At 43.0% G+C, this 27,645-nt stretch overlaps 1 protein-coding gene and 1 pseudogene across 1 annotated transcript in view; both read right to left on the bottom strand.

The window, feature by feature from the left end:
* DIPK1A (divergent protein kinase domain 1A) overlaps positions 1–27,645 on the bottom strand; it is a 162,132-nt gene that overhangs the window by 23,462 nt on the left and 111,025 nt on the right. Inside the window, exon 2 of the mRNA XM_075558460.1 lies at positions 21,749–21,883. Coding sequence (XP_075414575.1) covers positions 21,749–21,883 — 135 coding nt within the window. The remainder of the gene's footprint in view (positions 1–21,748; positions 21,884–27,645) is intronic.
* Positions 18,631–19,326, bottom strand: LOC142429142 (double-stranded RNA-binding protein Staufen homolog 2-like; annotated as a pseudogene).

Consider the following 27,645-nt stretch of genomic DNA (forward strand, 5'->3'; position numbering starts at 1 on the left):
CATTCTTACCTTGATCAGACCCTTTCAGTGGCTGTCATTTCTGTGTGTGTGTGTCTAAATGGATTAGGTCATTTTAAAACACTTTCCCAGGACAGTCTAGAAATAGTAGTCTATTCTTGGTGCCGATGTTTATTTTGCTCATCTCAACTCGTACAGGACACTGTGACTTTTAACCTACTAACATTTCGCAAATCCTTGCTAGCACTAACAATGAACTTTGAAATGCCAGTTCTTCCTGGAGTTCCTGGGGCTTCTGTCCCCTTGACTCCAGGACTGTCACATTCTTCCAAGCAGCTTCTCAGCTCCCGGGTTTCTCCTGCCCCTCCAGCCGCTGGGCTTCTTTCTAGAGTTCTCTTCCTTTGTCACACCTGTAGGCTGTGCTCTCCAAAGGGGTGGCTGTGCTTTCTTTGGGCTCTTGGCATCCTATCCTGGGTGACATTTATCCCATGGCTCTGATCAACAACCCTGGTTCTTTCCACCCCACCCCCCTCTTCTCTCCGGAGGCCCACAATTCAAGTGTCTCTTGGTCATGTTTTGTCTCCACTTGGGTAGTTTACAAGGACTTCATACTCAATCTACCCCAAAGTTAACTGCATCTCCTGCTCTCCCCTCCTCCAAGGGTTGTCCTGGAAATTCTCAACCTCTGCACTCAGAGAGAAAACCGTGAGCTGCCTGAACCTCCCCCCCCCAAACTGGTCACCATTATTCCCTGAACCCCACACCGCTTTGTGCCCCGGCTTGTGCTGTCCCCTGGCCAAACTACCCTCTCCATGACACTTAACAAGATTCATGGAAATAAACATACAACTGATCTGTCACGGCCATGCTTAAGGACAGTGTTGATACCTCTACCACCTTGGGACCATTGGACGGACCACTGTCCTAACGCTGTTAATGATTCTGATCCGTTATGTGCTAGACCATGAACCCACCAGGCGCTCTGAGAAAGATGACGCTTCCTATTCCCATAAAGACGGCAGAAAAGTGGGTGAAGGGAGACACTGGTCAGTGTAAGAGATGAAAAAATACTTTATAAATTATCAAGGGTTCATGAGGGAGGGAGGGTAGGGGAAGGAGGGGAAAACATGAGGAGCTGATACAAGGGCTCAAGTAGAAAGCAAATGTTTTGAGAATGATGATGGCAGCAAACGTACAAATGTGCTTGACACAATGGATGGATGGGTGGAATGTGTTAAGAGTTGTATGAGCCCCCAATTAAATGATTTTTTTTAGCAGTTGATTCTTTTAATTAAATGCTGTTGAACCTTTGAGAAAATATGCAGCTTATTTTGCCCTTTGAGCACAGATGAGTCACAAGTTAAGGGGAGAATTGTTCATTCAGCAGTTCTAAAGCTTATCAATATCATTAAGGGAAATACAAGATAAGAAACATTTTAATTTATTGCATTAAATGCTTTTTTTTAAAAGTTACAGTCTTGGAAACTCAGAGGGCAGTTCTACCCTGTCCTACAGGGTCGCTGTGAGTTGGCATCAACTTGATGGCAGTGAGTTTTCTGAGTTTTTTCTTTCACCTCAAGTAGTACTAGTGGAACAGAGGTTACGTGCTCAGTGGGTTGAAAGGTCAGCAGTTCACACCCAGCAACTGAGCCATGGGAAGGATGTGACAGTCTGCCACCTCTGTGGAGATCTGCATCCCTGCGAACCTGATGGGGCACTTTTGCATTATCTGATATGGTGTTTTTGTTTTTCAACCTCATCTCGGTACAACTGGGACACAGCGTGATCACATCTTTCGAGCCTCGCACATTCTTCCTTCTGCCTGCAACAGTTGTTTTTCTTTTTTCAATCATTTCACTGGGGGCTCGTACAACTCTGATCACAAGCCATACATCCATCCATGTGTCAAGCACATTTGTACATTTGTTGCCATCATCATTCTCAAAACATTTGGTTTCTGCTTGAGCCCTAGGTATGAGCTCATTAAAAAAATCGTTTTATTAGGGGCTCATACAACTCTTATCACAATCCATACATACATCAATTGTATAAAGCACATCTGTACATTCTTTGCCCTCATCATTTTCAAAGTACTTGCTCTCCACGTAAGCCCTTTGCATCAGGTCCTCTTTTTTGCCCTCCCTCCCCGCTCCTTCATGAACCCTTGATAATTTATAAATTATTATTTTGTCATATCTTGCCCTGTCCCACGTCTCCCTTCCCCCACTTTTTGCAACAGTCGTTCTTCAAGAGCCAGCCCAGAAACCCCCACCACCATGAAGTTTATCCCAGCTCTCAGCGACCCCAGAAAGACAATCGCTCTTGAACAACCATTTTATTGCGATATAATGACCATACCATAAAATTCAAAAGTCCAATCATATGAAAGAGCATTGTGCAATCATCACCAAATGCAGGCTGTGGAACCAAGTCTTCCTTCTTGTCCCCAAGAGTCCGTCTTTATGGGAGCAGACAGCCTCACGCTGCTCCTGAGGATTGGCTGGTGGGTTTGAACTTGCAGTGAGCAGCCTGAAGCTTATCACAGAGCTCCACCAGGGAGCAGCACCTACGACCTTCTCGAGAAAGTCTTCTAGGGCCTGATAGGATACCACGCACCCCATTATATTTTGGTCTTAGAAATCAGTAACTACTATACGAGTATAACTTTAGCTCAAGAATTGCTCATACTTAATGTATATACTTAAACAAAAAAAAATTAGTCATCTGTAGGCAATTGTTAGGGCACACTTAGACTCAAGACAGTATTCCCTATTTATAGGAAATGAAAATTTATCCTGTTTTTCTATTGGCTAAATCTAGCTATCCTATTCTCAGTCGCAATTACGTGCTTCTCCTTGTTTATTTTTCCATATCCCCCAGAAGGCCGTCAGTGGCTGACTGGGGGAGGGGTGTCTTATCTCTGTGTCTTCAGGCTGCTCTGCAGTGCTAGTTGGCACCCAATAAATGCTCAGCCTTAATCTCCGGCATTTTACTGCTTGGCTTCACCCTCAGTCTCTGCTGCTTCACAGGACCAGCGCTGATGATAACGACACACCATCTGTCTCGGAAATGCAGTGACCAGCACATGACATGAGATAAGAAAAGGCAGTATCGATGCAGAGGCCACTAGACTGCTAACACAATGTAACCCGTAAGATTACCTTTAGAACAGAGCCTTTCCTAAAGATATGAATTAACGTGTTTGGTTAGCACTCATTAAAAAAAAATTCTTCTACAAGTTCCAAAGAAGAGATTTGGTAATCTCGTCCAAGTTGAAATAAAGGTAAAAGGACTATGCTTTTCTTAAAAAGAGAAAAAATTTAAGACATTTGCACTTTAAAAACATTACATTCGTAGGGACTGGTTCCGTATATTCTAAAGGACAGTACCAAGGTCACTGAAAAAAACAATGCTACAAAACCATAGAAACTTTTGCTTTAGAAAAATAACAAAATGGAAAGCCCTTGCTGTAGGTTTATACACTTCGGGGATTAAGAAGGGCCCTGTGGCCTGAATTCCTTATGTGATGTGTCACTCATCCTAGGCCAGTGGTTACGATCCCATGTTGGAGGGGGTTCTCTCATACAGGATGAAGGTGGGAAGAATTGGATCTCCACCTTAGCAGAGGATGCCAACCAAGTCACCATCCTTTGTTTCCTCGGGATATCGCATGCGGAACGACAAAATCACGTCTTCATCGCAGCCATTCCTCTGTGTGTTAGAACATCCCAGAGAGAGACCCCTGGGCCATTGGCAGAAGAGCCACCAGGGAGCACATGCACAATCTCTGTCTGCAGTGGCAGAGGGAGGCGGGGAGGGGCCCGAGCACAGAGGGGCAGCACCGAGACTATGAGAGTGTGAGGCCGAGCAGCGGGCTGGCTTCCGGGCCCACAGAGGCAGAGGCCATGGGACCACGTGACCGAGAACCAGAGAGACTTCACTGTAGGCTGAAGAAAAGAGCTGATGTAAGCCAGTGACTATATCCTGACTGTTTACAGATCCTGGCTTGTGGTAAACTGCTAACGTCCCTAATAAACCCCCATTATTGTGAATATTGTCCTTTTATTGTGAGGATGTCACTCTGAGCACGAAGGGCACTTTCAATCAGCTCATGTGCACATGCACGTGAAGGCTGCACATTGCCCACTGAAGAAGAAACAGAACGATGCGTTTGCATTGTGGTGCTGCTGGTGAAGAATACCGAGCCTTCCACGGACTGCCAAAAGAATAAACAGATCTGTCTTGGAAGAAGTACAGCCAGAATGCTCCTGAGAGGCAAGGATGACGAGACTTCTTGTCACGTACTTTGGACATGTTATGAGGAGAGACCAGGCCCTGGAGAAGGACATCGTGTGTGGGACAGTGGAAAGAGAGTGAGGAAGTGAGGTGAAAGAAGGCCCTTGACAGGATGGCCTGACAGCGCCTGTAGCAATGGCGCAAACATACCCAGCGTGACCGTGGGGCAGGGCAGGGTTTGCTCTGTACAGGGGTCGGTCTGCTGTACGGTGAATCAGAAGCGGTTTGATGGCACCTGACAACAACTGTGAGGATTGTCTGTGGGTTCTGCGTGGACACTGCAATCAATTATCGAATCCAGCTCAGAAGTAGAGTTGGCATCAGAATCGGTCAAGAAGGACGGAGGTGGGGCTATGTCTGACCCCTTGACTCACAGCAATGGAGAAGTCAATAGGTCACAGATGGTCCCCAGGCCATTTTTGCAACTTCTAAGTTCGCATCGCTAACCATTCCCTGAAGAATTCTGCCCTCTCCCTCTGATGCCACATTGTGGCATCCTCAAGGAACCCACGGTGCCCCGCCTACACAGTCTCTGGGTTTGGGAAGCAAAACCAAGTCTGAAGGGGCAAGATTAGGGCTTAGAGTGGATGATATAAGATTTCCCAGCAAAATTCTCACAGGACAGCAACTTGCTGCTCTCAAGGAATTCTCCCAATGCAACTTCCCTGGTTTTTTCCTCACCAGTACAGCTTTTAAACTTCTCAAAGCGCCTTCATAAGAAAACCTCATGATCATCCTGTGTCCTCCAAGAAAATCCATCAAGAGTACCCTTTAGGATTCCACAACACTGTCACTATACTCTTCTTCTGAACCTGGAATATTAGACAGGGTTCTCTAGAGAAACAAAACCATGACACTAATGATTATAGATAGATAACATAAGAAACACACAGTTAATTAACCTATAGAGCAGTACAAATGGCTCAGTGCAACTCACTTCCGTGAGACAGCTAATGCACTGGCAGTCCTTCAAGCCTTGAGGCTGCCAGGTAGTTCTCTGTAGAGCAATTCAGGCTATCTGCACAGGTACCAAACAGCAAGGCAGGTCACCAACAGTCCCCAGCTCAAGCCATATATACTCCAGTAGCATGGGGAAGCAGGTCTTGAAGGAACCTCAAACTACAGTGACACAGTCCACAGGTTAGTGTCCCACAGGTAGTGTAGCTCGCAAGTTGAGGCAGAGAACCAGCTAAGGCAGCCACACAATGGTCCAGTCATCAAAGAGCAAGAGACCAGAAAGGTGAGGCTCACCAAGCCATTTGTCTCTCTGCTCTTCAATTAATCCCACATGTGTTCATTGGCCAGATTGGCACAATAAACCTACCTATCATACCGGCTGAGTAGACCCTCTAGGAAACCATGTGCTTGCGGATCATACTGGCAAAATCAAGACCGATGCTCTGTGACGATTCAGTCCACACAGCTGCTTTCTTTACCTTCGATCTTAATTTAAAAGAATGATGGGCTAGACTCTTAATGTAGCTGCTCTTTAAATTAACAGCCAGCTGAGGCCAAGATGTTTGCTTAAAATGGAAAACCCTGACCCGTGTGAGAACCCAGCATAAGGGGCTCTCACACCACAGGGCCTCTGCTCTCTCCTCTCGCCAGGTTCTGGGCCTCGGCACCATTTCTTCATCCTCCGAGGCGTCTCTCGTGGTTTGTCTTCGAGGTCCTCCTCCGTCTTCCACCGCGTAATTCCTTGAAAACACGTCGTTTCCGGTGGGGCAGCAATCCTGTGAACCTGCTGCAAAGTTTCAACGAGTTGGAGGGATCCACGGGAGTTTGGCTGTACCTGTGAGGTGGTCCCAGACCCTGAAATATTTCATGTCGTGGCCCCAAAAGTCTCCTTTTGGGAAGATGCCCGAAGGAGACTGGCAAATGTAGGAATATAATTGAGAGGGCGTCTGCAGTCGCCCCTGATCGCAGAGGCACATTTCAACACGGTACGCTGGAATAAACCCGACCATGTCCAAACTAGATGGTTTGTCGCAATGCTTCCCGAATTTTCCTTGTAGCATAAAATGCCCCGTCAGGTCAAATGATACTCGATCCTCCGCAAATGCAAAGCTAAATGAAATACAGTTCACTATTTATTGGCATCTAATCAAACCAACGGCTCTCAATGTCTTAAATTTAGCATCTATTAAGTTAGTTTTTTTAGAGCAGCCAGCCATTATTTCTCAAAACTGAATCTCAAAAGAAAAGTATAATAAAATTTCGGGGCTCTTTTTATCCTTTAGTGCTTCCAGTTTAAAGGGTGTGTTCTTCTCATGAGGTTTGTCGGTGTGGTGAGGCGAGTCCTCTCTATTACTCAGGCAGAATCACAGGCAAAGCACACTGGGGGACAAAGAAGCACAGCAGGGGAACCCCTCAACAACGTTCTTCTAGGAATGTATGGAAGAAACATCCGCCGCCAACCCTGCCCCCCAACTGCATCTCACCCCCTCTCTTCCTTTTAAAAAAATTAATAATTTTTTTGGGGGGCATGTTATTAAGAGGTAACAGTCCCGGAAGAGGAACATTAATGCTTGGTAAAGTAGGTTAGAGAAAAACAGATGAAGACCCGTAACCCCAACTCCCAATAGGAAAGATCGACCCAGTAGCTGCAACAGTGAGCTCACACGCAGCATTGAGAAAAACGGGAATTGCAGAACACTTCATTGTATTCACACACAACCTGTCCATAGATCACGAGACAGTCATTTGAACAAAACAGGGAGATACTGCAAGCTTCAAAATCAGGAACGCGGTGTCAGGATTGTCTTCTTTCCCCACACTCATTCCATCTGTATGCGGAGCCAACAGTCAAGAAGCTGGACTCGATGGAGAAGAATGTGGCATCAGGCTCAGAGGGAGACTCACCAACAGCCTCCCACTAGCAACAGACACATTCTCGCTGGGAGAGGAAAGAGCTGGAAGCACTCTCTGATGAAGATCACAGAATATAGCTTTCAGTGTGGGTTACAACCCAATGTAAAGAACACAAAAAATGGCCTTGATGACAGAAACAACAGCAGAGATCCTGTGACAGAAATTAGCAAGATCATTGATTTATTCATTGCATAGCCATTTAAAAAATCATTTTATTGGGGCTCATACAATTCTTATCACAATCCATACATACATCCATGGTGTCAAACACATTTGTACATTTGTTCCCATCATCATTCTCAAAACATTTGCTTTCTACTTGAGCCCTTGATATCAGCTCATTTTTCCCCTCCCTCTCCATTCCCCCCACTCATGAACCCTTGATAATTTATAAATTATTATTATTTTTCATATCTTACACTCTATGACATCTTCCTTCACCCACTTTTCTGTTGTCCATCCCCCAGGGAGGAGGTTATATGTAGATCCTTGTAATCTGTTCTCCCTTTCTACCTCACCTTCCCTCCACCCTTCAGGTATCATCTGTCCTGGATGCCCTTTGTTTCCAGCTCCTATCTGTACCAGTGTACATCCTCTGGTATAGCCAGATTTGTAAGGTAGAACTGGGATCATGATAGTGGGTGGAAGAAACGTTTAAGAACTAGGGAAAAGTTGTATGCTTCATTGTTGCTACCCTACACCCTGACTGGGCTGTATCCTCCCGACAACCCTTCTGTAAGGGGGTGTCTAGTTGCCTACAGATGGGCTTTGGGTCTCCACTCTGCACTCACCCTCATTTACAATAATATGATATTTTTATTCTTTGATGCCTGACACCTGATCCCTTCGACACCTTGTGATCACACAGGCTGGTGTGCTTTTCCCATGTGGGCTTTGTTGCTTCTCCCCTAGATGGCCGCTTGATTATCTTCAAGCCTTAAAGACCCCAGACACTATATCTTTTGATAGCTGGGCACCATCAGCTTTCTTCACCATATTTTCTTATGCACCCGTTTGTCTTCATTGATCATACTGGGAAGGTAGGCACCTACTGATATGATTTTTGGATGTCTGATACCTGGTCCCTTTTACATGGGGCTATTTTGTTCCTTTCTCTTATCTCCAATGTTTGCATTCAAATCACCAGGGATTATCAGTGCATCTTGATTAATTTCAGGCTACAGAACCTGGTAGAATCCTTCAATTTCTTTATCATTTGCTTTAGTGTTTGACGCATAAATCTGAGTAACAGTTATATTAACTGATCTTCCTTATAGGCAGGTAGATATTATCCTATCACTGACAGCATTGTACTTCAAGCTAGATCTTGAAATGTCATTTTTCATGATGAATGTGATGTCATTCTTCTTCAATTTCTTTTTCTCAGACAACCATATGGTTGTCCAATTCATATGAGTCTATTCATCTCACAAATGCCTAGGAGATCAGCCTTTATGAGTTCCATATAATTTCTTTAACTTTTCCAGATTCATACTCCATAAATCCCACATTCCAATGATTAACGGATGTTGGCAGTTGTTTCTTCTCATTCTCAGTTGTGCCTCATCAGCAAAGGAAGGTTTGGTAAGCTTTACTTTCTTCACAACATTACAGTTAACTGCTTTGAGAAGTGTGTTTGTCCAAGTAGACTAGAAAAACAAATTCATAGACACTCATATGTGTATAAGAAAGAGCTATGATGCACACTCTCCCGACACAACTGCTGGAGCCAAAGTGGGTGAATAAGTAAATGTGGTGAAGAAAGCTGATGGTGCCCGGCTATCAAAAGAGATAGTGACTGGGGTCTTAAAGGCTTGAAGATAAACAAGCGGCCATCTAGCTCAGAAGCAACAAAGTCCACATGGAAGAACACACCAGCCTGTGTGATTGAGTGGTCCCGAAGGGATCAGTTATCAGGCATCAAAGAACAAAAAATCATATCATTGACTGCACACCTCCATGATAGGATTGCTGAAGACAAATGGGTGCATAAGCAAATGTGGTGAAGAAAGCTGATGGTGCCCGGCTCTCAAAAGAGATAGTGCCTGGGGTCTTAAAGGCTTGAAGGTGAACAAGCAGCCATCTAGCTCAGAAGCAAGAAAGCCCACATGGAAGAAGCACACCGGCCAGTGCGATCACGAGGTGCCAAGGGACCAGGTATAAGGCATCATGCAAAAAAAAAACAACAACGATATAAGTGTGTGTATATATGTGTATATGTATATGTATATATATACCATATTAAATGAAGGGGGAAGTGCAGAGTGGAGACCCAAGGCCCAAGTGTCGGCCAATGGAGATCCCCTCATAGGGGGGTTTAGGAGAGGAGATGGGTTAATTAGGGTACGAGGTAGTACCGATAAAGAACACAGCTTTCCCCCAGATCCTGGATGCTTCCTCCCCCCAGCTACCATGATCCTAATTCTAACTTGCAGGGCTGGATAGGGCAGAGGTTGTACACTGGTACATATGAGGGCTGGAGGTACAGGGAATCCAGGGTGGATGATACCTTCAGGACCAAGGGTGTGAGGGGCGATGCTGGGAGAGTGGAGTTGGAAAGGGGGAACTGATTACAAGGATCCACATGTGACCTCTTCCCTGGGAGAGGGACAGCAGAGAAGGGGGGGAAGGGAGACCCTGGATAGGGCAAGATATGACAAAATAATGATGTATAAATTACCAAGGGCACATGAGGGAGGGGGGAAAGGGGAGGGAGGGAAAAAATAAGAGGACCTGATGCAAAGGGCTTAAGTGGAGAGCAAATGCTTTGAGAATGATTGGGGCAGGGAATGTATGGATGTGCTTTATACAATTGATGTATGTATATGTATGGATTGTGATAAGAGTTGTATGAGTCCCTAATAAAATGTAAAAAAAGAAAAGAGGAGAAAAAAAATGATTAGGGTAAAAAAAAAGAAAAAGAAAGAGCTTTATATACAAGAGCAGTTGAATATTAAAAAAACATCCCAGTCCAGTCTGGATGAAGTCCCTAAGTCTGATATTAACCCGTATGTCCGATACCAATCTATAAAGTTCTTTTCAGACTCCCGAAACACATGCAGTAACACGAAATGCAGGAAGATCACAGGCCAGTGGGTGCAAAGTCTTGTGGGTCTAGTGGCAGTAGAAGCATCTCAGTGCTGGCAGGGGTTTCTACATGGCTCTTCCCAGTGCACGGAGTCTATCAGTGTAGGGCCATGTGTTTTGTCAGTAGGGACTCTCTAAGGGAGTGAGTAGTGAGAGAGTGTCTCCCGCCTCCAAGGAGGAAACCCAGGAGTTCCCAGAATCCTCAGAAGACCACGCCCACACAGAAGCCTCATTGACTATAAACTGATTGACAGACTAGCTTCCACCACCTGACGCTTAATCCTCAAATTGACTTGCTAAGCACAGGCAGTCTGAACCCACCAGTGCGCAAGCAGAAAAAGAGGAGAGTTTCTGCTCCTCTCAAGACTTACAAACTCAAAGAGTTTAGCCCGATTCCCAGGGTCTTCATGAACCATCATCGACTCCATGGCAGTCAACGGCTACATATCCCATGACATCAAAGTAAATTCCTGAAGGCAGGCAACGCAGCAACTAGACAATGACTGGCACACAGTAGGTGTTCAACACATGCACTGACGAAGAATTCTTCTAAAATGCATTCTATCTTTTGTATAATAGCTATATGATAGGAATTACTTTGAAAGTAGACATTAAATTATTAAGATGGGGGAGGAGACCTAGAGGAAAGTTAAAGGCCACACTGCCAAGTTTCACAAGATGGAAATCTTTACTATAAATAACCCCTCAGTAAACTTATGCAAATACAGGAAATAAAAACCAGAATTAAAAAATAATGGAATTTTTCTATGGATTTTATGAAGCTTCCGCCTAACATCTGTAGGGCTTCTTTTGAGCTTTTATCATCTCCCTTAGTTCACAAAGATGAAACCGACTAGGGATCTTTAAAGGAAACCAGTTCAAAACTCATGCCTAGGACACTGTAATCCTTTGCCAACTATGACTTTGCTAAATGTGACATTCAGATAATGCAGTTTAGAGTTACATCCAAAATCTAAAACCAGTCCTCTTTTTATATGCTCTGGTTCCGTGCAGTTTACTTAGACTACACCTTTCCAAGCAGGAATTGGCTAGGATAGATTCACATAATTTGTGAAACCCAAACAAAAACCACTGCCAATGAGTTGGCTCCGACTCACAGTATCTAGGATTTCTGAGGCTGGAAATCTTTACAGAAGCCTCATCTTTCACAGACCAGCTGGTGGGTTTAGAACTGCTAACTTTGGGGTTAGCAGTCTAATGCTTACCTGACAGCGCCACTAGGGCTCCTACTTAGGTGGGCATAGTAAAATTAAAACATGGAAGAAAGAAATTACAAGAGATTTAATTTCATATCAGTAGAGCTGACCCAGACTTCAAAAGTAAGTATACTTTGTGAAATATAAACCTTACAGGACACACACACATTTTAATGCCATTCACTTTCTTCTACTTATCCTTTCTTTAGAATCTGCATGAACATTTCCTATCTATCTTGCTGTTGGAGCAGAAATAACAGAGTGGATGGCCTTTCTCACTGGCACTGAGTTGATGCTGACTCATAGCAAGCCCATAGGACAGGGTAGAACTGCCGCTTTGGGTTTCTGACACGGACCGCTGAAGAAGAGAGATTTGTTCTTGGTGGTAGTCAGTCCCCCCCCCCGCGCCCCCCCAATCTCTGCTCCTCTCTCCTTCTATCTCTTGTAAAAATGAAAGGAACTGTAGACCAAACTCCAGGGAAACGCTCCTTACATCAGATCAGGGTTGTGATAGGATCAAGGGCAAGGCATCCCTTCTTTAATCCTCTTATTTGTTTATTATATCAGATCACATCATGGGGGGGATCATTACATAACTGTTACATTACATTATTACGTAACTGCTAAGCCACTGAGAATCATGGTTTAGCCAAACTGATTTTTGGGGGTGGGGTGGTGCGTGCGATTCAGTCCAGGGCACTATTTTCTTACTTTCGATTGATGTGCATCTTTATCTTTATATAAGACGGTGTCAAAAAGTTTGTGGGAAATTGAAATGAAAGGACAATGAGAAAGTTATAAAACTTCTTAGACATAATCAAACACATTGAGGAAATGAGTCACTGGGCCTGGGGGCTCAGGACCATAGTCTTGGAGGACAGACACCAAGGTCAACTGGCAAAATATATCTCACAAAGACAAATCTCTACATCCTATTCTGGTGAGTAGTGAATAGGCCTTAAAAACTCATGAGCTCTGCGGAAAAACACTAAAGGTGTGCAACAGAGCAGCAAGGGGAGCAAAGCAATGAAGTCCTGGGGAATACCAAAAATGGACTTTGGGGCCAGGATGTGGCACCCCATCAGACTGGACCAGAAAATACCCCTAAAGGTCAACAAACAGACCTAGAACGTTTCATAGGCTGTTTGTTTTCTTTTGTTGTTTTGTGCTTATTATTGTCTCTGCATGTCTATGTAGATAAGTGGGATAAACAATCCAGAGGAGAAAACAATGGAACCAATGGTTGGGGGGCAGGGGTTCACGGGACAGGGGAAAGGAAAGGGGGATGTCCACAAACTCAGGGACAGGGGTACAACAGTGATCTAAAATTTATGGCAAGGAGGGCATAGGATGCTTGATCAAGGACAATGTAGTTCAGAGGAATTACTGAAACCCGAATAAAGGCTGAACTAGGAGGCAAAGGACATTTATAGATGTCTAAATATAGGCATGTACATATATAAATATATTTATATATAATGATAGGGAAACATCTATGTACATATATTTATACGTTAATTATTAAGGTAGCAGATGGACATTGAGCCTCTGATCAAGTACTCCCTTAATGCAAGAATACTTTGTTCTAATAACCTGGCATTCTGTGATGCTCACCTTTCCAACATGATTGCTGAAGACAAAATGGGTGCACAATCAAATGTGGTGATGAAAGCTGATGGTGCCCAGCTATCAAAAGGTAAAGCATCTGGGGTCTTAAAGGCTTGAAGATAAACAAGCGGCTATGGAGCTGAGAAGCAACAAAGCCCACATGGAAGAAGCACACCAGCCTGTGTGATCATGAGGTGTTGATGGGATTAGGTATCAGGCATCAGACTCAGAACAAAAAAAGTCTTATCAATGAGAATGAGAAGAGTGCAGAGGGGAGACCCAAAGCCCATCTGTAGACAATTGGACATTTCCTCACAGAAGGGTCACAAGGAAGAGACGAGCCAGTCAGGATGCAGTATAGCACCAATGAAACACACATAGAGCTTTCCTCTAGTTCTTTATTACTCCCCGCCCCACCCAGTATCAATATCATGACCCCAATTCTACCTTAAAAATCAGGCTAGACCTGAGCATGTACACTGGTACAGATAAGAGCTCACAACACAGGGAATCCAGGACAAATAAAACCTTCAGGACCAATAATGATGTAGTGAGACCAGGAAGGTATGGGGAAGGTAGGGGGAGAAAGGGGGAATCGATCACAAAGATCTACATATAACCCCTTCAGGGGTTTTGACAACAGAAAAATGGGTGAAGGGAGACAGCAGTCTGTGTGAGACATGAAAAAAAATGATAAATTATCAAGGGTTCATGAGGGAAGGAGAAAAATGAGCTGATACCAAGAGCTCAAGTAGAAAGAAAATGTTTTGAAAATGATGATGGCCACACATGTACAAATGTGCTTGACATAATGGATGGATGTATGGATTATGATAAGAACTATAAGAGCCCTCCAATAAAATGATTTTTAAAACAAAGATATTTAAGAAAGGATATATGGGTACACAATTAAATTCTTGACATGTTAAAAAAAAAAGACTGGTGTACTCCTTCCTTCAGTGTCTGGGGGGTCCAGGTGGTCAACCGCTCTCATGAATCAGCACTTTAGGCTTTACTCTCAGTGAGTGAGTGGCATTGCCCAAAGTCATGTTCCCTTGGGTGGGGGCGGGGGGAGGGCAAGTGGCATATGCATCCAATGACAGGTCAGGTAAAGGTCTAAAGGTCTGCACCTACAGGACCGTTCCAACTGCAGTGTTCATTGAAGGATGGAGTAAGGCCTTTGTTGCCACTGCACTGCAGTTCAACTTCTCCAGAACCATCAGTCATGTCCCTGCTCCTCTACAGCTGTTGCTCCCCACAGTCCCCCCAGTAAACCCCATGCAGTCACAGCTCAATCTCAGTCTGCTCCTCAGGGAACTTGACTGGCGGCGTCTACCAGCTTAGTGTATGTTCCTGATTTATCTTGCCTATTCTTGGTTCGTCTGTTACTTTACTTTTCTTTCTTGGCTTTGTTTGGATTGAATATTATTTTCTTATTCCATTCTTATATTAGCTTGGAAATTATTTATTCTTTTTCTAATACAGGAGTTATCCTAAAATATGTGACACAACTGTGCACTTATTATTTTTACTTTAAAAATTTTATTGGTGTGTACTGCACATATCACACAATTTAATCATTCACTCATATTGAGAAGAGTTGTATTCATCACCACAATCAATTTCGAGCATTTTCTTCCCTACTCGTTGTTAGCTCCCCGTCTTCCCCAATCTCTACTGCTATGCCCCTCAAAAGCCAAACTCACAGCCATGAAGGTGATGCCAACACTGTCGGGAGCCATGAGGCCCGGCCATAACCTTGCCTGTCCGGAGCCATGAGGCCCGGCCATTGTCTTGATCTTTATTGCCTGAGCTCTGTAACTTTCCACAGGAACTGTTTTTTCTGCGGTCATGGTTCTCAGGGAAACACCTGTGGCATGCTTCCCCCATTTATTCTCAGGGAAACACCTGCGGCTTGTTTTCCTTTCCCTGGCCTATATAAGCTGTAGCCTTTTACTCAATAAACGAGACTTGATCAGACTACTGTCTTGTCTCCATTTCTCGTGTCTCTTGTCCCCCCAATTCCCACTCCCTCCTCCAGGGTCTGCGTTGAAGTTTCCGCAGGTCGGGACACAACACAAAGCAACCGTATAGAACAGGGAAGAGCTGCCCCTCTTTTCTGGGTCTCTGAGATGGTTTACTGGAATAGAAAGCTGTATCTTTCTCCTGAAGAGTGGCTGGTGGTTTTGAACTGCTGACCTTGCAGTTAACAACCCAATGAAGCTACACCACAAGAGCACCTAGGTAATTATTAATCCAGTTACTGGTTCTATAGATTTACCTATCCTTGATTTCATATACACTAAGTCATACAAAATACAAACCAGAAGTGAACAATAACAACAAAACAATGCCAAGACAAAAATGAGAAAAAGCACATTAAAAAAAGAATGAAAATATTTAAAACTGAAACAACTCTATAATGGGTCAAAAGGGTTATCAAATGATAAAGTATTGCTGGTACTTTGTTTCCTAACTACAGGTGCCAGAATAAACTTTAAAATGCATTTTAGATCAATTCCTAGGAGCCTCTCTCAAGTCCAATTCTGCCCCAGGCAATTTCTCACTATCTTAATAGTTCTTTGAAGCTTTAAAAATTGCTTTAAAAGGTATTGTTTTCTGATCGCATTATAGTTCTAAGCCCCCAATTCCTATGAAATATTAAGCCTGCTGCCATTGAGTTGCTTCCACAAAACCGCCCTATCAGGACCGAGCAGTGCTCAGAGGGAGGCCAAAGTGGTCACTCTTTACATGAGATGGCCATGTCTTTTCCCATGGAGTGCTGATGAGTTGAAACTGCCAGCTTTTTGGTTTGCACCTGAGAGCACCACCACTTTATGTGGTATTTCAAAACCCACAACCCACTGACAGAATTGATTCTGAGTCACAATGACCCTATGTAAGTTTTCTGAGATTGTAAATCTGTACGGGAGCAGAGAGTCTCATCTTTCTCCTGTAGAACTGCTGGTGGATTTGAACTGTTGACCTTATGGTTGTCGTTAGACGCCACTGAGTTCTTCCAACCTATAGTGATCCTATGTACAATACAACAAAAACACTGCACAGTCCTGCACCATCCTCACAAGTGTTCCTGTGCTTGGGCTCATTGCTGTGGTCACTGTGCCAACCCATCTTGTTAAGGCCCTTCCTCTCTTTTGCTGCCTCTCTACCAAACGTGACGTCCTTCTCCAGGGACTGGTCCCTCGTCCTTTCCAATAATGAGCATTCTGATTGTATTTCTTCCAAGATTGATTTGTTTTCTTCTTGACAGTCTTTGATACCTTCATTATTCCTTCCCAGCATCACAATTCAAACACATAAATTTTTCTTTAGTTTTCCTTATTCAGTGTTCAACTTTTACATCCATATAAAGAAACCCCAGCCTTCAAAGTAAGGTCTCTGCTTTCCAACACTCTAGTGAGGTCTTGAGCACAGATTAACCCAATGCAAGCTTTTGATCGCTCACTGTGAATCCATGAGCTGAAAGAAGCCCTTGGCATGCCCGCCTTGTGGGGAGCGGTCCAACAACAATCCCCACAGCACACCAGGGCTCCCTCTTCGACATTAGAACTACTTTACTATTTATTACTGACCACCGCGCTACCAGCTATGAAAAGGCATAAGAACCGAAGCCCATACAATTAACAAGAGAAAGTCGGCCTCCAAAAAATAATGATTTTAAGACCTAAAAGGCTTGTAAACTATTTTCAAGTTTTAGTAAGGTAATCACTACATTATGTTAGAATTATACTTCACTTCCATTTCTGATACGCGACAGGCTACTTTTTCTCTTCAACCAACCCCATTTTAACTGGATTTACTTTATGCTGGATACCAGCATACTGATCCTGAGTGTGGCTGGCTCGTGGCTGGCAAGACTTCTTTCCGGACCCATCCAATGGGCTTTCTCTTCTTCGCTATGACAGTGTTCATTGTGATCCAACTCCCTGTCCCAAGTCCCAAGGCAGTAGTTAACTGTCTGGATGCAAACCGTGAGTGGGTACCATTTACATACCCGAGTGTGTTGCCTAGGGAAACACTTCCTGATGTGTAATAAAACTAGTTGTTCCTAACACATTTCATATTTTTAGTCAAATCTGCCTTAAACATTGTTGTTTACCAACATCTTTGAGTAGCTGTGCCTTAAAGTTACTTGCATTGCTAATGGATGCCAATTACAAATGTCACTATACAATGAGGGACTGCATGGCTCTGTATGAAGACCACAACCACATCTCATCATTGGTTAAAGTCCAAAAGCATTAGGGAAAGAGCAAGAGAGGGTAAACACAATAACTCTAAGACAACCAGATCCAACATGTCTATTCGTCCTTTTTAAAATTGTACCTGTTTCTAGCACTTCACAGTAGTTGTTATTGTTGTTCAGTAGCAGTATTTGGTTTCTGTGGCCTCTGGGTTAATGAGTTATTATCTGATATCAAGTTATAAGGGAAATGCTCAAAGTTTCATTTTCCACCAGTTGAACAGACAGTATCATATACATTATCGTTTGCATGAGAACGGTGTTGTCTTCACATAAGCCTCAAACAACACTATCAGCCATCCATTTCCTTGAACACAGACACCCTTCTGTGTGTTGGTGGATTTACAAAGATGTGGTAGCAGTCACAGGTGCAGGAAGTTGCTAGATGCCCAGCTTTGATTTCTTAGTTCTGACCAGGGAGCCAGGCGTGCCTGGTTATTGGCTGCCCTCTCTCCCAGATGCTTGGCTTGTGTTTCCAGAGAAATCTTTTCGACACTCATTGCCCATTACATTGGCTCCAGCGATCGTCGCTCAGAAAACTGTCAAGGCATCTACAGCTTCATGGAAGCCTGGAATCCTGGCCAAAGAGTGCAGTTGATTTGAAGGTTGCACTGGAGAACAAGGGAAAGTAGGAGACGTCCTTTTAAACGTACGGCTTCAGCTGTAGGAGACGTTCCCTTCATAAGGAGGAGCGCAGCCATCCAGTGTGGGAGGTACCGCGGAGAGAGACTGTGATGGTCGGTCCCTGTCTTTGGATGACACATTGCTTACAGTAGTGCCAGAGATCACTTTGTGGCAGCTGGCTTCCATCGCTTGACAAACACATGGACAACAAATGAAGGCTTGCTCTTGCAGTGCTGTCGCTGGTTCAGCAAACCCAGATGCGGGGCCTTTGTTTTCCTTTGTTTTGTCAAAATGATTTTTAGAACCAACTGGCAAAAGCATTGCGGCCATTCACTTGGGGGTGGAGGGAGATTTTTATTAGCAACTCCATGGTCTACCTTGACCCAAATTCTCAATATTGAGTCTTGCTCTTTCTGAAAGCAAAACTTAATTTGGTTCTTTTTCCTTTGGGGTCTGTAGAATTTGAGCTAGGTGGCTAATCAGGTTCATCCCACGACCATATCCTGGTTCAGCCTTTACTCTGGCTTTAGAGAATTAAAAATCAGTTTGAAATAATAATTTTGGCTTCGTATGTGCAGGAAGGTGTAGGGGAGTTTTGTTTTGTTTTGAAGGCAGTGGTTGAAGTGGTACATTTCTTGGAATTTTTGGCCATTTCCCTCATTTCTCTAGAAAATTCTCCAGTTGGTATTAGAGTGGCAAAGCTTGTCATCTTATGCGTTCTGTAATAACCTTGAAACTGATGGCCATATTTTGCTCCAGAGCCGTTTCAAACACTAAGCTGATCTCAGCCTTGTTTGCATCATTGTTATCTCCCATCCCTTCCTGATTCTCTATTGCGAGGTGATTGGGGGGATACGTTGCTACTAGGCTTAACGAGCTTTCAGTGCAGCAATGTTTCCAGCAGCTTGTCGAGGCTTTTCTTCCACCCCAAATGCGTTATTTCCTACATTCCGCTGACCATCAAGGATCGGAGGCACGGGGCGCTATGGTTTGGGGATGGCTTTGCATCTAATGGCTACGGGTGGCAGGCTCGCTCCGCTTTTCAGAGCAAACCCACTCACTGCCACAGCTGGAGTTACGCCGCCTAGGTCATTATTGACATTACTTTTGAGGGGTTTCTGAAGTGCAGGTTCTGTCAAAGCTTTGTTGATAATGGTTCCTTGGGCCTTCGGTTACTGCTTCCCTCACATTCCCATGTCTGCTCACCGAGACTCAGCTGCACTGAGAATATCTGATCCACTTGAAAGATGTTTAGATAATATTGACCAAACTGCCACGTACCTCATAGCTCCACAACTTCTTGCCAGGGACACTTTCCAAGAAGCTCCCATACTGGCAAGTATTACAGAGAAATGACCTCACTTGGCTGCCACCAGCTTCCTGCCTGTAGTCTTCTGACATTTATGAGGAATGCACTTTTAAATCTGAGTCTCAAGTTAACAAATTTATCTATAGTACAGAATTTACATCGACTTTATTTCCACATAATTATTGTCCTTACTTTCAACACATATACTGATTGGTGCTAAAGCAAAGATGAACTGTTATTATCAACACTTTATTACTATTTTATTTTTATTGATAAATCCTTTTATTGGGGGTTCATTCAGCTCTTGTTACAATCCATACACCAATTGTATCAAACACATTTGTACCTATGTTGCCACCATGGTTTTCAAAACATTTTCTTTCTGCTTGAGCCCCTGGTATCAGTTCCTCTTTTTTCTCTCCCTCCTCCACCCTCCCACCCTTGTGAACCCCTAATAAATTATAAATTATTATTTTCATATCTTATACCACCTGCTGTCTCCCTTCACCCATGTTTCTGTTGTTCATCCCCACCCCAGGTGGTGGTCGTGAATATCAGCACTTTATTATAATCGATCTAATATGACTTAAACAGGTGAGCTATAGAAACAATTAAAGGACACCATCTTTGACTTCAAAGACGTCACTTGAGGACGAAGGTGGGCCTGACCTAAGTCAGGATATTTTCATTTGCCTCATATGCATGTGAAGGCTGGACACTAGACAAGGAAGACCAGAGAGGCACTGGTGCACTCCAATTATGGTACTGGTTAAGAATGTTCAGAGTACCATGGAGCTCTAGAAGACCAACCAAACCTACCAAGGAAGAAGTTATAGCTTAGAAATGAGGGCAGTTAGCCTTCATCTCATGAACTTGGACGTGTTGCTAGAAGGGGCCAGTCGCTGGAGAAGAACTTGGTGGAGGGAGGGGGACTGGTACAATAACCATGACAGGAGACTCGACCATGCTGGGGAGCATGATGATGAGGATCATTGTGCTGTACACAAGGTTGCCGTGGGTCAGGGCTGAGTTGATGGCGGAGCTCTATCTAGTGCTATAGTTGGCTACGTAAGCCTTGCTTCCTCTTTCTTCACTGAAGGTAAGTAGTTGAGATTCATGTGCCTGTCGTTGTTCGCTTTATGAAGCTAGAAGGAGCCCTGGTGATACAATCGTTAAGCTCTTGGTTACTAACTGAAAAATTGGGATTCAAAGACACCCAGTGGTTCTGTGGGAGAAAGACCTGATGATCCACTGGGCCTGTTCTACGCAGTCACGGGGGGTCATTATGCGCTGGAATGGAGTCACCGGTAACAACCAACATTAAACCGTAACGTCCTGTGCCAGTCTTGTCTGGCATTGCGCAACAGAGAGAATGAGGATCACATTCTGGCTCCACCACCACGGACAAATTGCTCTATTTTCTCTGGGTACGTTTCTTTAATTGTAAAAATGGCTCTGGATTTTCACAGTACGGGTTCAAGCCTTAATGGACATGAAAAGCACCCAGTACACGGCCGACTCCACATGTTCCTTCTATTTGAAACGTTTGCAAAGATCTGAAATGGTTAATGGAATGGATATAGTGCTGGCATCTTTGAACCTGGATTTAGGACTCATCTGCACAATGCATCCATCCCCCTGCTCCTTACAATAGTAATGCTTCCCTTGCTTAATTAAGAGACTATAACTCTCCAAAGGGAAAACAGATTTTAATCCTTCCTGATAAAGTGCCTACAGTTAAATCAATGTTTTTCTCCTAATTTGGGAAATCTTCAGGTATATTCTATTCTTTTAATACTTGCTACTGCAAAGTTTACCTTACTTTACTGTAATTGCTTACTTTCTTTCCTGCTAGACTCTACGCTCTGTAAGGTCAAGAACACCTTACTTCTTGATACATGCAAATACCTAACAACACTACCTTGGGTAAACAGTAACCAGTCAATATTTATTGAATTACTAATCAGACTAATCCACTGGTAGAAAACAAAGACTTAAACTTATTTAAAGTCCTTAAATATTTAAATTATTATTAGTGCTCTGAAACCACTAACTACTGATAGAGATATTAGACCGATGGAGTGATTTTTCTGAAACCTATCTAATCATTAGGATAGAAATTAAGTAATAAACATACATATGCCATTTAGATAATTTTTTTAAATTTGGAAATTATCCTATTTATACATTCAAAGGGGGTGTTTGTAAATAACACTCTTGCTCTCTAAGCATTTAAAATACTTTTGATTAAAATTTACATATTTAAATTCAACTTCAAATATAATTAAAAACCAAAACCCCTCTTGGTAATGAGGATGCTCCCACACAAATGTATCTGGATTTTGGAATATTGCATTTTTCAAAGTGGGGAACCCATCTACTAACCTGGTCACATGAAAAAGCTAAGGGAGGGTGGAACACAACTCTGATGAAAAATTAAATTTCACTTAAAAAATAAGTACCAGTGTATAAATAATAAGCATAGTGTGTAAAACTAGGAAACCAAATACTCACTATTATTTTCTTACAGTCTTTCGCTCTGCATAGTTCTGTATAGGCTGAGTACTGCACATAAACAATCCAGCTTCCAGCAAAAACCACCAGCCAAGAAAAGAAAAGGTATTTCATCCGCACATAGGAGAAGCGAGCCTGTGGGAGAAAGAGCACATAACAAGCGTCCATTCAGCATCAAGCAGCACTCGTGGTCCTAGAACAAGATTCCCCCCTTCTTGGAAGAACTCAATATATATTCTAGGCTTTCGGACAGCAATTCTCCTAGAACAAAGTGTACTTTCACTGATTCCACACAGCACTGGTCTTAGAAAAGGAAGCTCCTTGGTCTTGCCAAAGAAAAGGGGAACAAAATGCCCTTTAGAATATATAACTCTTCAAATACCACCATCACCAAAAACTGCTTCCTGAGCACAAACACGGGCGCCGCGCTCTCCTCTGGGCGCCGAGTCAGATCAGGTAAGGGGGCACAAATCAAGAACTCTATGAGCTTACAAAGGGCATTTTTAAGATAGGAATCTTAAAGGTCTTTATGGATTGTCATGATAAAAACAATTTTGCTTTAGAGAAATAACAGAAAAACTGGTTACCTGTGTGATAGCTTGTAATGAAGCCGAAAACCGAAGGGAAAAAAAAAGCCAAATTCACTGCCATCCAGTTGAAACAGAAACTAAATTCTACTTAGATACCTATTTGTTATTGTATCTACAAGAGATTTTTGTTCCTTCTACTCAAGCAACCAAATGTTTGCTTCAATTAAGATGCTGGAAATTGAGGAACAGGTTATAACTACTAAAGGAGAAATGAGGGGAGAAAAGGGTTAAGATATACTGTATATACTTATGTATAACCCGGACTTTTCAGCACTTTTAAATGAAGTTTTTGTGGTAAAATTAGGTGCCTCGGCTGATGTTGTAGTCAAGTATATACAGGATTAAAAATACTCGAGTATATGCAGTATTAAAAATAAATCAGTCCCTGTTTGTCAACTTGTCAAGCCACACGATTGGATCCTCTTTGCACTGTTTTGCTTCCAGGGCTCTGGTATCTAATTGCAGCATGGTACGGCGGGTATCTTTTCTCTACCAACCACCTACCAAAGAGTTTAATCTTCAGAAGTGACAGATGGTCAAGATAATTTAACATTCAATTGAGGGAGATCTAGCGTGCCAATGGTCTGATTTTACAAACAGGAGAATTCAGGACTGCGGAGAGTATTGAGCAGAGTACATTAAAGATGTGTAAACAGATTGCTTTTATAGCCCGAGCCAGTTTCTCGCCCGGGTAGACAGTGGGGCACTGTGAGCGCTAGTGAGCGTGCACAGAAAGCAGAGGAGGGAAAGAGACGGCGCACCTGGAGAAGAAGACAATGCACGCAAAGGGAGCAACGGGAGACTCAGGAAAGACTGGATTCTGTCGGCCCTATTTGTTGTCTGCCTTTGTGAGGAACACAGATAGTGAATGCCAGTACAAAAGCTCCAGTACAACGAATTCACAGTTTAGTGACAGGGTCTTTTTGTTTATTTTTTAGTGTAGGTTTTTTAGTTGTATTATTAAATACCAAATATGTGTGAATGCAAGGCATATTAGTAAACTCTGAGTAGATGTTAGCTAAATCACTACACAAGGCACTGAACAAGAGTCCAACAATGCTACCACTCTGATTTCACCTTGTCATTCTAATTTTGTCCTTTCCCAAAAGAAAGCGTATCTGAATCAAGGTCAAGACTCGATCTCCAACTACGAATTCACAGAACATACCGGAAACAGAGGAGCATGTTAGGTGACACTATGAGGCTGTGATCAGACAACTCTGGATCTGGGGAAACTAAAACAAGCAACTCAATTTAAAAAAATCACTTTATTGGGGGCTCGTACAAGTCTTACCACAATCCAAATATACATCCATTGTGTCAGGCACATTTGTACATTTGTTGCCATCATCATTTTCAAAACATGTGCTTTCTGCTTGAGGCCTTGGTATCAGCTCATTTTTTTTCTCCTCCCTCCCCACTCCCTCATGAACCCTTGAAAACTTAAAATTATTATTATTTTGTCTTATTGTACACTGTCCGACATCTCCCTTCACCCACTTTTCTGTTGTCTATCCCCCAGAGAGGTTATATGTAGATCCTTGTAACTGGTTCCCCTTTCCACCCCACCGTCAGTCTCAGCACTGGTCCTGAAGGGATCATCTGTCCTGGATTCCCTGTGTTTCCAGTTCCAGTCTGTACCAGTGTACTTCCTCTGGTTTAGCATATTTGTAAGGTAGAACTGGGATCATGATAGTGGGGGGTAGGGTGGGTGGGGAGGAAGCATTTTGGAACTAGAGGAAAGTTGTATGTTTCATCATTGCTACACTGCACCCTGACTGGCTCATCTCCTCCCTGCAATCCTTCTATAAGGGATGTCCTGTTGCCTACAGATGGGTCTTGGGTTCCCACTCTGCACTCCCCCCTCACTCACAATGATTTGATTTTTTGTTTTTTGATGCCTAATACCTGATCCCCTTGACACCTCATGATCACACAAGTTGGTGTGCTTCTTTCATGTGGGCTTTGTTGCTTCTGAGCTGATGGCCGCTTGTTTACTTTCAAGCCTTTAAGACCCTAGATGCTATGTCTTTTGAAAGCCAGGCTCCATCAGCTTTCTTTACCACATTTGCTTATGTACCCATTTGTCTTCAGCGATCGTGTTGGGGAGGTGAGCACACAATGATATAATTTTTTGTTCTTTGATGCCTGATAACTGATCCTGTCAGCACCTCATGATCACACAGGCTGGTGTGCTTCTTCCATGTGGGCTTTGTTGCCTCTGAGCTAGATGACCGCTTGTTTATCTTCAAGTCTTTAAGACACTAGACACTACATCTTTTGATAGCTGGGCTTCATCAGCTTTCTTCACCACATTTGCTTATACACTCACTTTGTCTTCAGAGATCAATCAATCATGTTGGGAAGTTGAGCGTCATGGAATGCCAGTTTAATAGAACAAAGTATTCTTGCACTGAGGGAATACTTGAGTGGAGGCCTAATGTCCATTTGCTAACTTAATAGTAAACCTATAAATATGTGCACATAGGTCTATTTCTCCATCCTCATATATAAATATATTTGCATATGTACATGCCTTCTGGCTACACTTCTAAGGCAGATTTATTTGTTCTTCGGAAGTCCATGGTATATATTCAATATCGTCACCAATACCGTGATTCAAATGCATCATTTCTTCTTCAGTCTTTTCCCTCTTTTCTTCACTCTTCTTTATGCCTGTCTAGCTTTTGGTGCATAGAAGATGGAAAATACCATGGATTAGGTCAGCCACACATTAGTCTCCAAGGTAACATTTTTGCTTTTGAAAGAGGTCTTGTGCCCAATGAAACCCATTGTTTGATTTATTGTCTGCTGCTTCCATGGTGTCGACTGTGGATTTAAGGAAAATTAAAACCTCGACAACTTCGTTATGTTCCCCATTTAGCATCGTGTTCTTTATGGGTCCAATTGTGAAGAATTTTGTTTTCTGTAGAGGGGTAAACCATACGGAAAGTTGGAGCCTTTGAGCTCCATCACTCAGTGCTTCAAGTCTTCTTCACTTATAGGAAGGTTGCATCATCTGTATATTGCAAATTGTTAATGAGTTTTTCTCCAATCCTGGTACTGCCTTCTTCCTCACATAGTACAGTTTATTGGATTATTTGCTCTGAACAAAGATTAAGGATGCAACTGTGATGCACACCACCCAGTGTGTCCCCTAATTCTGTGTTAATGACCGCGTGCTTGTGCAGGGTCCACAGATTGTTGTAATGTGCTGTGGAGTCTGTTGACTCATGGAGAGCCCCTGCACAACAGCGCCTGGTCCTGGGCCATCCTCACCAAGTGCTCTCACGTTTGAGTCCATTGTTGCAGCCACTGTGTCAATCCATTACGTAAGGGCCTTCCTCTTTTCCACTGCCCCTTCACTTTACCAAGCAGGATGCCCTTCTCTAGAGACTGATGTCTCCTGCTAACACATCCAAAACAGAGTATGTGAGACAAGTCTCGCAATGGTTGCCTCTAAGGAGCGGTCTGGCTGTACTTCTTCCAAGACATACCTGCTTGTTCCTTTGGCAGTCCATGGATGGTACTTTCAATATTCTTTGCCAACACCATAAGCACAATTAAGTGTTCTGGAATTTCCATTCTTTGTAATGTTATTTATAATTTGTTATGATCCACACAGTCGAATGCCTCTGCAGTAGTCAATATACACCAATGATAAATATCATTCCGGTTTCTGGTTCTGGACCCGATCCATCTGGCTTCAGCAATCATTGCCCTTGTGTTCTACATCCTCTTATGACTCTTGCTTGGATTTATGGTAATTCTCTGTTGATATTCCCACTTGTTATTCCCATTTTGTTTGTTATACTGGGGCGTCCATGATGCTGGAAGGTATGCCATTGGTGTTTCAAATACCAGCAGGGTCACCTGTCATGGACCCTGCTAGGATTTAGTGGAGTTTCCATACTCAAGGCAGATTATGAAGAAGGCCATTGAAATCTACTTCTGGAAAAAAGTGGCCAGTGAACATGGATTACAGCAGAGCCATAGGCATAGGAATTGTTAAATGAGAACTCAATTTACTATGTCAACTTTCACCAGACACAATTAAAATCTCATAAAAGGAAAAATAGAAAGAAAATAACTTTCATTATTTAGAGTTAAGATACTAAAAAATCTAGGGGTGGGATGATATTTGGAATTTGTTTCAGAATAACATGGGAAAAGGAAAGGTGGTGGTGTGGTATAGTTGAAAAAAGATGAGCCATTAGTTGATAATGAGTAAAGCTGGGATGATTCTTGAAAATATATGCACATGTCTTCTTTTATATGTTTAGAATTTTCTATAATAAAATAACATTACTCTGGTTTCCTTAATTTTTCCTACTTATAATTTTAAAAATATACAGTAAGGGACACCTAAACACCCCCTTCCCATAAGTTCATTCTGGAACTGCCGTGTTGTCTACTTGTGGTAGGTTCTTTCAGTATATTTGAGTCACAGGGACCACATGTTCTAGGTCTACCATTACACAAACCCAATGCCATCGAGTTGATTCTGACCCATAGCAACCTTACAGGCAGAGAACTGCCTCTCTGGGTGTCCAGGACTTTAAATTCTTACAGGAGCACACAGCCTCAACTTTCTTTCTCAGAGTGGCTGGTGGGCCTGAACTGCTGGCCTTTTGGCTAGCAGCTCAATGCATAACCCACCACACTGCCAGCTCCTGATTTTAAATCAGTATTTTATATGATTTTTTGAGGCAATGTTTTAAAATAAAATCGCTCTCATTTAGTAAGAGAATCAGGGAACCCTTCCACTACTGCTCACTAGTGTCTCTGTTCTTCCCGCCCTCTGCAGCTGCAGGGACACACCACTAAGGACCTGCTGAGGGGGCTTCTCTCCAGAGCCCACAACTTGGTCCTGTTTTAGCTTCTTTTGACACCCACTACAAGAGGTCTAGTGATGTCAGCTGCCCTTTGGACTCTTCATTAATAATTCCTCTTAAGGACTTTATTCCAATATGCAATAAAGCTGCCCCAAAATGCGTTTAGATGCAAAACACTTTTAGATCTATTCTGAAGCTTAATAGGTGTTGGCAGCTCAGACTGTATACTTCCTACTCCTGTATTTCCAATTAATAAAATCTGAAACCATTTTGCTTTTCTGTGTCTCTCAAACAGCTACATTTTTCTATTTCCTCTGGCATATGTTTAAACTGAAAATCACCTCGTGTACTGGCCTGCCTACTGAGTCTTCTTGGTGATACAGAATGCCAAGGTTCTGGAGAGGAAGTGAAATTAATGACATTCCCAGCAGGGCACTGGGCATCACCTGTTGTAGACATAATGACAAAAGGA

This window comes from Tenrec ecaudatus, chromosome 1 (assembly GCF_050624435.1).
Source record: "Tenrec ecaudatus isolate mTenEca1 chromosome 1, mTenEca1.hap1, whole genome shotgun sequence".
In the NCBI taxonomy this organism is placed as follows: domain Eukaryota; kingdom Metazoa; phylum Chordata; class Mammalia; order Afrosoricida; family Tenrecidae; genus Tenrec; species Tenrec ecaudatus.